At 43.3% G+C, this 14,492-nt stretch overlaps 1 protein-coding gene across 1 annotated transcript in view; it reads left to right on the top strand.

Moving 5' to 3' along the window:
- LOC109892086 (protocadherin-1-like) overlaps positions 1–13,713 on the top strand; it is a 142,597-nt gene extending 128,884 nt beyond the window's left edge. Inside the window, exon 5 of the mRNA XM_020484507.2 lies at positions 10,602–13,713. Coding sequence (XP_020340096.1) covers positions 10,602–10,963 — 362 coding nt within the window. The 3' untranslated portion in view covers positions 10,964–13,713. The remainder of the gene's footprint in view (positions 1–10,601) is intronic.
- Positions 13,714–14,492: the final 779 nt, after the last annotated feature.

Here is a 14,492-nt window from a genome sequence, read left to right on the forward strand (position 1 = left end):
TCTTAACTGACTTGCCTAGTAAAAAAATATAAAATAATAGCTGTGCCCTTGCAGGGTTTTTGCAGTCTAATATGGTCAATTAGGACACAGAACAATTTCTTAAAATGTTTCCATCTTCCTCGTGTGATGTGTACTTGTAACACTGTATTTTATGTATTTTTCTTATCCAAAGTGGCTTATAGCACTGAGTGCATGCTTTTCTTCCATAATGGTCCCCCATGGGAATCAAATCCACAACTAGGGCTGTTGCGGTGATCGTATTACTGCCACACCGGCGGTCACAACTCATGAAGGCAGTCATATTCCATGTGACCGTTTAGTCACGGTAATTAGGCTTCTCCAAGTTCTGATGCTGCTGATGGTCATTAGTAACCTACCAAACTTGGTAACTGCCTGATACTCAGCACTCTATTATCCTTCTAATCATCATGAAAATGTTATGGAAAATCGAATCAAACACTTCATGAGAGCCCATGAGCTCACGTTGCCCAATATTTCTATAGGCTATGCAATTGCGAGAGAAAACAGAGTGACGGCCTCTATTTAAAAGAGGAGGATCCCTTTAGCTTTCTGTAGGCTACTATAACTTTCCTAATATTAAGCACATTGCTTATATTTACAACAGCAGTATCACCTACCAGGCTGGTATGAAAACGAACCACAGGAAAAGCGTCCTCCATTTTTTTTCTTTTTTTTTGGTCCATTCTAAATCAAGACAAATTTACAAGGGGTGTAGAGCCTAACTGGCATACATAAACAGCGAATGAGTTTCAAGTTTGGGGAAGAATACTTTCACCATAAAAATGCACCTTTATAATAAAAGCATTGCGTGCATAATTGTATTTGTGGTGACTTTTGATAATGGTGTTTTCCCCTAATGGAACATTCGCACATATAGCCTACTGTCGTGTGCACACTGCTGCGCTTATAATGTGAAGAAATAGCCTTATACTTTATCAACATTTTAAGCGAAACATTCTGATCTGTTGTGTCAGCCACATTGCGTAAAAAAAGTGGTTTTGATGCTAGTGGTTGTATTCATTTGGGATCTATCGAATCCCCCCCCCAAAAAATCATTACACCTTTATTTAGCCAGGTAGGCTAGTTGAGAACAAGTTCTCATTTGCAACTGCGACCTGGCCAAGATAAAGCATAGCAGTGTGAACAGACAACACAGAGTTACACATGGAGTAAACAATTAACAAGTCAATAACACAGTAGAAAAAAAGGGGAGTCTATATACATTGTGTGCAAAAGGCATGAGGAGGTAGGCGAATAATTACAATTTTGCAGATTAACACTGGAGTGATAAATGATCAGATGGACATGTACAGGTAGAGATATTGGTGTGCAAAAGAGCAGAAAAGTAAATAAATAAAAACAGTATGGGGATGAGGTAGGTGAAAATGGGTGGGCTATTTACCAATAGACTATACAGGTACTAAACGATATCATAACCGCCATCGATTTAAAGACAGTACTGTGCAGCCGTCTTCACCGTCTACAATAGACTGTACAGCTGTAGCGATCGGTTAGCTGCTCAGATAGCAGATGTTTGAAGTTGGTGAGGGAGATAAAAGTCTCCAACTTCAGCGATTTTTGCAATTCGTTCCAGTCACAGGCAGCAGAGTACTGGAACGAAAGGCGGCCAAATGAGGTGTTGGCTTTAGGGATGATCAGTGAGATGCACCTGCTGGAGCGCGTGCTATGGATGGGTGTTGCCATCGTGACGGAGGATTTACCTAGCATGGACTTGTAGATGACCTGGAGCCAGTGGGTCTTGCGACGAATATGTAGCGAGGGCCAGCCGACTAGGGCATACAAGTCGCAGTGGTGGGTGGTATAAGGTGCTTTAGTGACAAAACGGATGGCACTGTGATAAACTGCATCCAGTTTGCTGAGTAGAGTGTTGGAAGCAATTTTGTAGATGACATCGCCAAAGTCGAGGATCGGTAGGATAGTCAGTTTTACTAGGGTAAGTTTGGCGGCGTGAGTGAAGGAGGCTTTGTTGCGGAATAGAAAGCCGACTCTTGATTTGATTTTCGATTGGAGATGTTTGATATGAGTCTGGAAGGAGAGTTTACAGTCTAGCCAGACACCTAGGTACTTATAGATGTCCACATATTCAAGGTCGGAACCATCCAGGGTGGTGATGCTGGTCAGGCATGCGGGTGCAGGCAGCGAACGGTTGAAAAGCATGCATTTGGTTTTACTAGCGTTTAAGAGCAGTTGGAGGCCACGGAAGGAGTGTTGTATGGCATTGAAGCTCGTTTGGAGGTTAGATAGCACAGTGTCCAAGGACGGGCCGGAAGTATATAGAATGGTGTCGTCTGCGTAGAGGTGGATCAGGGAATCGCCCGCAGCAAGAGCAACATCATTGATATATACAGAGAAAAGAGTCGGCCCGAGAATTGAACCCTGTGGCACCCCCATAGAGACTGCCAGAGGACCGGACAGCATGCCCTCCGATTTGACACACTGAACTCTGTCTGCAAAGTAATTGGTGAACCAGGCAAGGCAGTCATCCGAAAAACCGAGGCTACTGAGTCTGCCGATAAGAATATGGTGATTGACAGAGTCGAAAGCCTTGGCAAGGTCGATGAAGACGGCTGCACAGTACTGTCTTTTATCGATGGCGGTTATGATATCGTTTAGTACCTTGAGCGTGGCTGAGGTGCACCCGTGACCGGCTCGGAAACCAGATTGCACAGCGGAGAAGGTACGGTGGGATTCGAGATGGTCAGTGACCTGTTTGTTGACTTGGCTTTCGAAGACCTTAGATAGGCAGGGCAGGATGGATATAGGTCTGTAAACAGTTTGGGTCCAGGGTGTCTCCCCCTTTGAAGAGGGGGATGACTGCGGCAGCTTTCCAATCCTTGGGGATCTCAGACGATATGAAAGAGAGGTTGAACAGGCTGGTGATAGGGGTTGCGACAATGGCGGCGGATAGTTTCAGAAATAGAGGGTCCAGATTGTCAAGCCCAGCTGATTTGTACAGGTCCAGGTTTTGCAGCTCTTTCAGAACATCTGCTATCTGGATTTGGGTAAAGGAGAACCTGGAGAGGCTTGGGCGAGTAGCTGCGGGGGTGGGGCGGAGCTGTTGGCCGAGGTTGGAGTAGCCAGGCGGAAGGCATGGCCAGCCGTTGAGAAATGCTTGTTGAAGTTTTCGATAATCATGGATTTATCGGTGGTGACCGTGTTACCTAGCCTCAGTGCAGTGGGCAGCTGGGAGGAGGTGTTCTCCATGGACTTCACAGTGTCCCAGAACTTTTTGGAGTTGGAGCTACAGGATGCAAACTTCTGCCTGAAGAAGCTGGCCTTAGCTTTCCTGACTGACTACGTGTATTGGTTCCTGACTTCCCTGAACAGTTGCATATCGCAGGGACTATTCGATGCTATTGCAGTCCGCCACAGGATGTTTTTGTGCTGGTCGAGGGCAGTCAGGTCTGGAGTGAACCAAGGGCTGTATCTGTTCTTAGTTCTGCATTTTTTGAACGGAGCATGCCTATCTAAAATGGTGAGGAAGTTACTTTTAATGAATGACCAGGCATCCTCAACTGACGGGATGAGGTCAATGTCCTTCCAGGATACCCGGGCCAGGTCGATTAGAAAGGCCTGCTCACAGAAGTGTTTTAGGGAGCGTTTGACAGTGATGAGGGGTGGTCGTTTGACTGCGGCTCCGTAGCGGATACAGGCAATGAGGCAGTGATCGCTGAGATCCTGGTTGAAGACAGCGGAGGTGTATTTGGAGGGCCAGTTGGTCAGGATGACGTCTATGAGGGTTCCCTTGTTTACAGAGTTAGGGTTGTACCTGGTGGGTTCCTTGATGATTTGTGTGAGATTGAGGGCATCTCAGACTATGTTTGGAATATTTATTTCTCGCACAGAACAGGTCAACTTTTGTACTATGGGGAATAGTCGATTGACTTAGGCTTATGCTTTTGCTGTTCGTTAGGCCTACTCATCTTGTTGGATGACGAAAAGTAAATGTGGACAGTTCTTCCAATTTCTTCAATATGCGCCTCGGAATTGGATAAGCACGCATGCAGTTGCGTCTCCGATGTGTCTGTCTTCACTTGTAGCCTGAGAGAAATACCCGATCACGTGATGGAGAACCATGTGAGTGAGAGCTGCTTCAGAATGTGCAACACTTAGGGAGAAGGGCACAAAGGCATGGATTTTTTTTAGGGTGCATTATGGCCACACAAATGGGATGCCGCCGTGAAATTCGAGGCATTATCATGTCCTTGTCAAATTGTGAATGGGTGACTGATGAAGTGTGTACAGCCTGTGCAAAGAAACAAAGCATAGCTCATGCCTTTCAAGACTCTTTTTTCAAATCATCATTAGAGTTGCATCATGCAGTCAATGTATTAAAAATCAAAACATATAGTCCAATGTTTGTAGAACAACCACCAGTGAAGGGCAGGTGGGAGCTCTGTTATGGCTTTAACGGTCACTTTAACAAAACAGTTGGCCTCACAGAAACACCTGAGCCATTGTGTATCTCAGTTCTGCCACATCTGAACCTCACTTAGATGTGCAGTGGTTTTTGTACTTTATGATTATTTCTGTCCCAGGATTCCAAGGCTTTCTCCAAAGGACTTCTGCGCTGACCTCTCTTCCTCATAGCTTAAAGTCGGTCAGAAACACAGGAAGCTGAATGAAAGGGATTAGTCCACAGGTGGGAACAACAAGGGAGGGTGGGAGGCGCGGGCTGGATGGCAGGGGATGCCTGAACTTCAGAGGAGATCTAATGAGGCTAAATCCCAGAGTTGCTGCTGCATTTCTCAGAAGATCGTTATGGGTGAGAAAGTAGACCAGATACAGGTTCAACAATTAATCAGATATTCTCTTGAAAGTTACTCAGTTCTCATTTTTTGTGTGAAAAATTAACATGCTGAGTTTTGCTTCCTTAGCCTGAAGAAAGGATGCACAGTGCAGCTAAAGACTGGAGGACGGGCAGGAATAATCACTGGGAGGATATGTTGCTTTGCCTCTCCTCTCAATCAGTGTCTCAGGATCTCAAAGAGCTTCCCCAAAATTCCCATGGCAATTTGGACTGATATTTAATGAGAGCGTATGCAGAATTTATATGCTGTCCTAAATCCACCTAAGCACATCAGAATTATATTTATTGAAAACAAGGAATTTCTTGTATGAATTAGATACGTGAAAAATGTGTATATTTCTTGTGCATTTGTGGTTATTTGTGTGTTGTTATGTACAGATAACTACCAAAATAAAGGAAACACCAACATAAGGTGTCTTAATAGGGCATTGGGCCACCACAAGCCCCCTTTATGCTCCTTTGAGACCCCTCTTTCAAAGTCATTGAGATCTCTTACTCTAGCCATGGTAGCCAAAATAATGGTCAGCTGGGCATTTTTATACATGAATCTAAGCATGGTGGGATATTAATTAATTAATTGATTAATTAATTAACTCAGGAGCCACACCTGTGTGGAAGCATCTGCTTTCAATATACTTGTATCCCTTATTTACTTAGGTGATTCCTTTATTTTGGCAGTTACCTGTACATATGTGTTTAGCCACAAATTGTATTCCCCTCTTTTTTCCTCTCTCCCTCATTTTGAGGGTGACAAAATGTCAGGTATCTCTGCCTACCAAAGGGAACTGCTGTGAATGCTTTAGTAAACACACTCAATGTCACTGAAAAACAAACAAACACAAGACCCAGGAATGTTATTTTTCCCACTATGCATGAACAAATCACTATCTATTTACAGACTATTTTAATATCACACTCCATCTCTATATTTAGAATACCTAGAGTAACAATATCTGCATAAATGGGGTCTTGTTTCCACTGTCTGTGGGTTGCCTTGAATACATGTTTCATTCACAAATTAAACATTTTGCATTAACCACAATTCTATATACAGTACACGTCAAAAGTTTGGGTACACCTACTCATTCAAGGGTTTTTCTTTATTTTTACAATTTTCTACATTGTATAATATTAGTGAAGACATCAACACTATGAAATAACACATGTGGAATCATGTAGTAACCAAAAATGCGTTAAACAAATCAAAATATATGTTATATTTGAGATTCTTCAAAGTAGCCACCCTTTGCCTTGATGACAGCTTTGCATTCTCTCAACCAGTTTCATGAGGTAGTCACCTGGAATGCAATTCAATTAACAGGTGTGCCTTGTTAAAAGTTAATTTGTGGAATTTCTTTCTTTCTTTATGCGTTGTGTTAATCAGTTGTGTTGTGACAAGGTAGGGGTGGTATACAGAGGGTCCACCTCAGAGGAGGAAGGGGAGGACCATCATCCTCAGTGAATTTCCCAAAACTAAAAATGGTAAAACATTGAAAAAGTGATCATTTTTAGATTAAACTATTGTAAATGTATTCACGTCACCAATAATAGATTAAAACACTGTTTTGCAAAAATGTCTACAGTAGCATCAACAGCACTCTGTAGGGTAGCACCATGGTGCAGGACAATACAAAACCCAGGGAGCTCTTGGTTCAACCCCCTTCTCTAGACTAATGACCAATTCCAGAGGCCCGCCTGTTTAACTGCTTACTGATTATTTACTGCATGATTGAAGCTGGTTAACATTAGTTCAATTAGCTATGATTACTTTAGCTAATATGGGGACAACGATGTAGGCTGTGTGTAGCAGTTATGATATGGTTTGGGGGGGGGAAATTGCCTAGTCATATACAGCTGATGTTTTGTTCATTGAAGTCCACAAAGGGAAAAGGTGATAGGAGGAGAGCATAGAGGCTAGAATGAATACAACGTGGCTGCTACGTATTAAAGTGAACTGTGTTTATGTGTAATCAGGGGTGGATTCATTCTGCCGATTCGGTTGGAAAACGCTTCTTAAACTGAATCAAACAAAACGGGGATAAAAATACATTAATTTGTCCAATAGAAACTCTTGTTTGCAACTGTTGGGCTAATGATTACACACTAGATATGCTAGATGCATGCAAGAGTGTGCAAGGCGCTATTGAATGTGCCACTGTCTGTCATCAAAAAATGTATCTCGACCTGTGTGCACCTACGTTGTAAACTTCATAGGCTAGGTTGTAGCAACCTCATGATGGGTATAGGGAAAGTGTGAGTTCCATGTAGTAGCCTAAACCTACAGTATCAATGTTACATTGAACTGGGTGAATGGAATATGAATGACAGTCATCCAACATACTGTAATAGAAATAAGGCCATACTCATGAACAAAAAAATGGTCCTGCCTCATCATCAACGACACTGGCTGCCACTGGCGGTATACAGAAGACAGCCATGTTTGGTAAAAGACCAAGTCCATATTATGGCAAGAACAGGTCAAATAAGCTAAGACAAATGACAGTCCATTGATACATTAAGACATTAAGGTCAGTCAATGCGGAACATTTGAAGAACTTTGAAAGTTTCTTAATTTGCAGTGGCAAAAACCATCAAGTGCTATGATGAAACTGGTTCTCATGAGGACCGCCACAGGAAAGAAACCAGGGCCCAGAGGTCATTTAGAGTTACCATTCTCAGAATTCGGCAACTAACTGAACCTTAGATTGCAGCCCAAATAAATGCTTCACAGAGTTCAAGTAACAGACACACCTCAACATCAGCTGTTCAGAAGAGACTGAGTGAATCAGGCCTTCATGGTTGAATTGCTTCAAAGAAACTACTACACACCAATAAGAGGAAGAGACTTGCTTTGGCCAAGCAATGGACATTAGACCGATGGAAATCTGTTGTTTGGTCTGATGAGTTCAAATTTGAGATTTTTAGTTCCAACTGCCGTGTCTTTGTCAGACGCAAGGCAGGTGAACGGATGTTCTCTGCATGTGTGGTTCCCACTGGGAAGCACGGAGGAGGTGGTGTTAGGGTGCTTTGCTGGTGACACGCTGATTTATTTTGAATTCAATGCACACTTAACCAGTATGGCTGCCACAGCATTCTGCAGCGATACACCATCCCGTCTGGTTTGCGCTTAGTCCCACTATCATTTATTTTTTCTACAGGACAATGACCCAACACACCTCCAGGCTGTGTAATGGCTATTTTACCAAGAAGGAGAGTGATGGAGAGCTGTATCAGATGACCTGGCCTCCACAATCCCCCAACCTCAAACCAATTGAGATGGTTGGAGTGCAGAGTGAAGGAAAAGCAGCCAACAAGTGCTCAGCATATGTGGGACCTCCTTCAAGATTGTTATAAAATAATTATAGGTGAAGCTGGTTGAGAGAATGCCAAGAGTGTGCAAAGCTGTCATTGAGGCAAAGGGTGGCTACTTTAAATTATCTCAAGAGGAGCATTTGCAATCAGACAGTGAGGAGCAGTGTGAAATCTCTGGAAGAGCAGCTTTCCCCCATGCCAGTGGACAGGGGATCAGTCGACGAGAGAAAGCCTGCCTCAGACACCCAACACCTCCCACTGGCACCCTGATGCAGCATGCATGCAAACCCACCCCTCCCATGTGTCTATCAGCTGAGGGGGTTAAGCTCTGCACACAGCCCCCTCCCCCTTCTCTCCTCCATGGCCCTGCATGGTAGAGTGCATGTTACACCAGTGTGAAGGAAGTGCATTTGGAATCAATGATGAAGTTCACTGGGAATCAAAGAATGAGAGGTGGATGTGATAGTGAATGTGGCTCAGCAGGGTTTCCTGTTGTTCAAGGCTAAGTGTGTCTGATGTAATAAAAGGAATATATGAAATGTAAAATTAAAGAGACTAAGTGAATGAGCGAGAGTGAGAGCTGCATTGGCTGATACTGTACTGTCTCCACATCCGGAGAGTCCAGGATTTGATGTGCAGGGAGAAAAATAGCATTGAGTCACCTCTCTTCAAAACCAAATCACCTGCTCTCTAAATCCAATCACCTCCCTGTTAAACCCAGTGCCCTACAGTGCTGTGGCTCGCCCATCCGCTCTCTCTGGGCTGCCCGCTCTCATCCTGCTCCCGGCCTATTGGAGCTGCGCTATCCAGACTGTAAACTCTAAAGGGTTTGTTCCAGACATAGACCTTGATTTACTTCAGGCTCCACTCCAGGAGAAAACAGGCTTCCAAAAAAAAACGTTTTCACTTGCCTGTCTTTGGCTGCTCCTTTAATCTACTGTGCAACTCCTTTGATGTGTCTTCCATGTCCACTGTGTGTTTGGGGTCTGTTTATTTCAGCATTGTGAGCTGGGCTGAGTTGATGTGCATGGTAGGTAAAAGGGTTAATACTGTGGCTTTGTGTTAAATGGAACTGGGAGGCTCCTGTTCCCTGTGTTGTACAGGTGGAACAGCCCAGAAGTCCTGCCTAATGCCTGCATCAGGGCTGGCTGTGGGTATAGACAGAGAGAGACTGTTTGGGAACTGGTCCCCCTGGGGCTTTTCTGCAGGCATACAGACTTCCATCTGCAGATTCAAGGCAAACACATCTAAGTTTTGCTATGCTAGCTCTGCTTGTTTCTATGTGAATTGAACATAAATCTGAACTGACAAAATTATGTTATTTGTGTTTTGGGGGTTCATAGCTAGGTACTTTCAAGTTACAGTACAAATTGACTGAGGGGTTGTTCCCTTTGACCCAGTCACCATACTTTGTATTTTCTGCCCAAAAATGGTGTAGGTATACAGTACAGCTATATCCAGCTATTGATTTGAATCAATGCTGTTTGGAAGGAGGTCAGTAGGTCGTGGACTTATTTAATTAATTAGGAATGGTCGAATGAAAAATGGATCAGAATCAGGGACATGGACTCATTTCAGACCTGCCAGTCAATAACAGCCATACCACAATGGGTTTACCCTGGGGCCCTGCAGGGATCTCTCTGGAGCCACATGTAGCATTGTGCGTTGTCTGATCATTACGTGTGATTGTGTGTTAAACTTCTATTTTATCCTTAGAAACACATTGGGGACACCTTTTTTACCCAGTACATACTAGATGAAAACCTACATACAACACAATAGAGCCACAGGGCAGAACAGAACATGCAAAAAAGCACACACAGAAATACAAAAATAGGATCTTAATTTGACCTGTTTTGCAACGGCAAAAGAATCCTGCAGCAACAGGATTTTAACGTTTAGTCCATAATGTTGCTTGATCGGTGGTTAGGCTATTAGCTGGCCAAAAATAGGCTATTGTGTGTTTTATGCGGTGCAGGAAAATAGCAGCAACAAAATAGTGATCAAAAGATTCTGTATCAATCAACACTAGACACACAGTCGTAATCATTGCTCAATATTTATAGCAATGATTGCCCAATGCAGTGAAGGACTTCATAGAACACATTAACTACATCTCGGCTCCTCTAATATCAACCACCGGACTGCACATGCTGTAGCATCCATGTCACAGTGCATAGCAACAGCTACATAGCAACAGTTGTACTGTGCATGGTAACAACTGCAAGTTAATTAGCAAACACGGGGTTATGAGAATAACTTTCTGTTTTCTACTCCTCATGTTTTCTACTCCCGATTAGAAGTCACAGTAACCTTGTTGTTTATTCTCAGTCAACAGTGAGGGGCTATATCTGCAGTTAAACTCCCTCTGTTGTCTTTTTCTGTTAAATATTTGAACCTCTCTGAACATGGGTGTTTATCTCTCCTCTCCATGTAGATATGCGTTCCATTCCTGATGTGGCCATGACTGGTAACTGTACTCAGGAGTGCAGTGAGCTGGGTCACTCAGACGCCTGCTGGATGCCTGGGCAGCCCTCCCCAGTGCGCAAGACCAGGAATCCCCCCAAACTCTCCACCTTCGTGCCTTACCAGGAGAGAGGGAGCCTGGCCAACGGGAGCGCCAGGCTGGGTGGCGAGGAGTACCGAGCCAGCATTCCGCCCTCCCGTAGTGCCTATTACAACAGCGGCCATGCCCCTAGGCAGGACTGCCCAAAGGAGGAGGTGCCCCTGAGCGTGGCCTCTGAGTTCCTGCCCACCTCCCCTCCTAGCCACACCCCCAAACAAGAGATCTACCTGTGAGAAAGCTCCACCTCCCACATCTGATTGGTGCACAGATAGAGGAGGAGCCACAGAGACACACCCACTTTAGAAAAAGAAACATGCTCTTAGAGGATCTGAAAAGTCCATTTATTGAAATAAATACCCATTCTGTAGGAAATATGGGATGTGATTTGTGGAATCATTGGTATGTGCAATAGGAGTTTTTCAATTTATTTATTTACATATTTATTGGTTTATTAATGTATTAATGAGTTAATGGATTTATTTATCGATGCAGTTTCTTTGAAAACATTGGTTAAACACTTGTGGTAATATCACACTAAATCAACATACAATCAATCCCTAAAACACTAGTGATTTTCTTAGCTAAGCCCTAACCTGTTGTGATATGTTCTCTGGAACATCCAATGTGTGATCAGTGCCATAACCAGATAACATTCATCTGACAGGCAATGAAGCCCTAAGGGTAGACTTAACATTTTTGATTAACAATCAAATGGAATGGTCTTTCTTAATGTACAGTGCTGTAAATACATGTGAATGGTGTACACTGTATCTTGTATATATTTCTGTCTGGCTCAAGCTGATAACAATAGCCTCAGAATTTTAGTATTTGAGCTTTTCTTTGCTGCTGCTGTTTAACACTTGATTGAAATGTTTTCCAAAAACTTGGACGGAGAGTGTGGAAAGGCACTTGAATGAATTAATCAACTACTCACAATCTCACACACACATCTGTGACCCCCAATCATGATAGAACCATAGCATGTTACCTCATGCTCCCTGGATAGCTTATAAGCCAGTGATACGAGCTGTGTGGCAGCATTTAATGGGATAACGTGTGTTTCACTGAGCCTCAGCACTGTGCCCCGTCTCTTTTCCTGGAAACAGTACACTTAGAGGCCATCACTCCTGATCTTTCCCAAACCCCTAGCACACATTCTGATAGTGTTTGCCCCTCTCAGAGTAGAGCCTGGTTCCCCACCTACACTGTAGATGAGAATATATATATTCTCTGTTCTGTGTGAAAAGCTCCTCTTCAATGCCTGAATAACACTGAGCTAATCAGTTGCTCTCCACATAGAGGTCACCATTACATTCAACCCTGTGTCTCTAGCCTCGTTAGGTTTTCTCCTCACGATCCGCGTGAATTTCAATAGTTCTAACTCCGCCTAAGGAGTTATTCACACGAGTTTCAGCGCAGCACTTTTCAGTCCTGAGAGCCACTAAGGTGACTTAGAGTGCTGTGACTGAATTCCCCTGTCTCACAGAAACTATGCTTTTTACATTTACATCCTGATAGGTTTCCTTGTGTTGGTCTCACGTCTTTAAAGGAAGGCTACAGTAATCATCTGGGACTAATTTTTATTTTACCTTTATTTAACTAGGCCAGTTAGGCCAGTTAAGTCAGTTAATTAAGAACAAATTCTTATTTACAATGATGGCCTACCCCGGTGACGGTGGGCCAATTGTGCACCGCCCTATGGGACTCCCAATCATGGCCAGATATGATACTGGATTTGAACCAGGGACTGTTGTGATGCCTCTTGCACTGACATGCAGTGCCTTAGACCGCTGCGCCACTCAGGAGACCTTTTGTTTTGGTGAAGAAGAAAAGTGGTCACTCAGGTCACCATTTTGTTTAAAAATTATTTACCTGTTGCATCCATTGGTGCATGTTATAAACAATGATGACATGTTGCCATTTCAAATAAAGTTAAATATTGGTTGCAGGAGTCATATATTTTCAGTCCAGTTGACATTCATAGAGTCCAGGTTATGTTACGTTGTTAAGCTGTTAGCTGTTGTTCCTCATTTTTCAATTGACAATTAGATAGAGGACATTCCTTTAGGCTACAGCAGCTGTCTTTGACAAATACTTATTTTCAAAGTCATTTAAAAGCAGACATCTGGAGGACACAGGAACAGTAGTATGTAATTGGATGATGATAACGCCACCGGCCCGCCTCGCAGCACAGTAGCATTACTCATAGCTTTTGATTTGTACACTGATTCGATTCGATTTGTATCTTAGCCCCTGTTTTGACCACAGTGTATTTCTATGGAGAGAGAGACAGTGGGTCTGGTCTGAGCAAGGGGTGGAAGGGCCTGGAAGGGAATGGATGCTGGGCTCCCATAATTACTTTGTGTAATGAGTCCTTAGCCAGGGCATATGTGAGCATACAGCCTGAAGACAACACAACAGCCACATAATCAAAATACATCTGCAAAACTACAATCATTTAAAAAGCGGTATTTTTATCTGGACTTACCTCATCCCACCGCCGTTGGCAACACATGTAGAATAATTCAACTCAAAACATGTGGAAATTACTGGACATGGCCATGAATAAATAAGGCAGGTGATTATCCTAGCCTTGAGGGGGAAAAAGCACATTATGCTGTTTTCAAAGCCATTTACCCACTGAAATAAAATCCAGCAAGAGTCATAATACACGATGATGAAGCCTTTTGGTCCCCGTCGCAGCCCCCCCCCCCCCCCCGCCCACCCCCTCTCAAAGGAGCTTCACTGAGCTAGAGCAGTGGGTGAGTTCACTGACCTGGAATTATTAATATGTGTGAAAGATTGCGATGAGTGATAAAGCCAACATCATACAGCCTCAACACTGGCTTTGTCTCCTATGCTCTGTCTGACTCCTTTCAGATTCGCTGATTCATCTGACTCCAGCCTGAATCTGGCATAAATCAACAGGCTTATCTCTTTGCTAATCACTTGGTCTGGCTGAATAACTTGGTGTGGCTTCTCTCTGGCATGTCTGAACAATTTTGACTGAAGCCCTTATTCAAATCAAACCACTGGGTTTGAGTGCTTACCAACACCAGTGTTTGCATACACATTCTTTTTTTCAGCCAGAATAACTGTTATACCTTTTTCTCTCCAGCCTATATCAATTAGTATGTTTGAATATCCTGAATCACATGGTTTTACCTGTCCTTTGAACTCATACTTAATTTATTATTTGTGTTGACTGCTCTCTAGAAAGCAGGATGGTTGTCAAGTCCTGGATCAAAGCATTAATAGCATGAAAACCCTTGATACACTCCACAGTATGTCCAATCATGTGTAGTTTGTATTTTTTATTTAATGTCAAGTTCACCTGAGTATCCTCTGCCTCTCTGTAGTGGTCTTGTAAGGTGATTGTGGCTGTGGACTGATGGACATGATGAGATACTGGAGAATAGGCAAAGGAGTTTTCTCTAAGACTAAAGGGCTGGATTCAATCCATATCGCCGAAGTATCGCGGAAGATCCCCGTTAAAATGTAAAGGTAATGCCGACATATGCAGCGTTTACTGTGAATGCAGTCTCTGGAACATTGCCTATTGTCAGTCGTGCTATAAAGTGGGTCTTCAGCGCTACGGATTGAATAGAGACTTAAGCCTCCTTAAATAGAAAATCAAAGTGAGCTATGACAAATCTCTCTTGAAAGTGTACTGTACATAGATCTACACATCCCCATGTGTGCTGTCAAGCAGGCTATGAGTTTAGCATGAATTCCAAAGATAATTAGTAGTGTTTTTGATGA

This window comes from Oncorhynchus kisutch, linkage group LG6 (assembly GCF_002021735.2).
Source record: "Oncorhynchus kisutch isolate 150728-3 linkage group LG6, Okis_V2, whole genome shotgun sequence".
Taxonomy (NCBI): domain Eukaryota; kingdom Metazoa; phylum Chordata; class Actinopteri; order Salmoniformes; family Salmonidae; genus Oncorhynchus; species Oncorhynchus kisutch.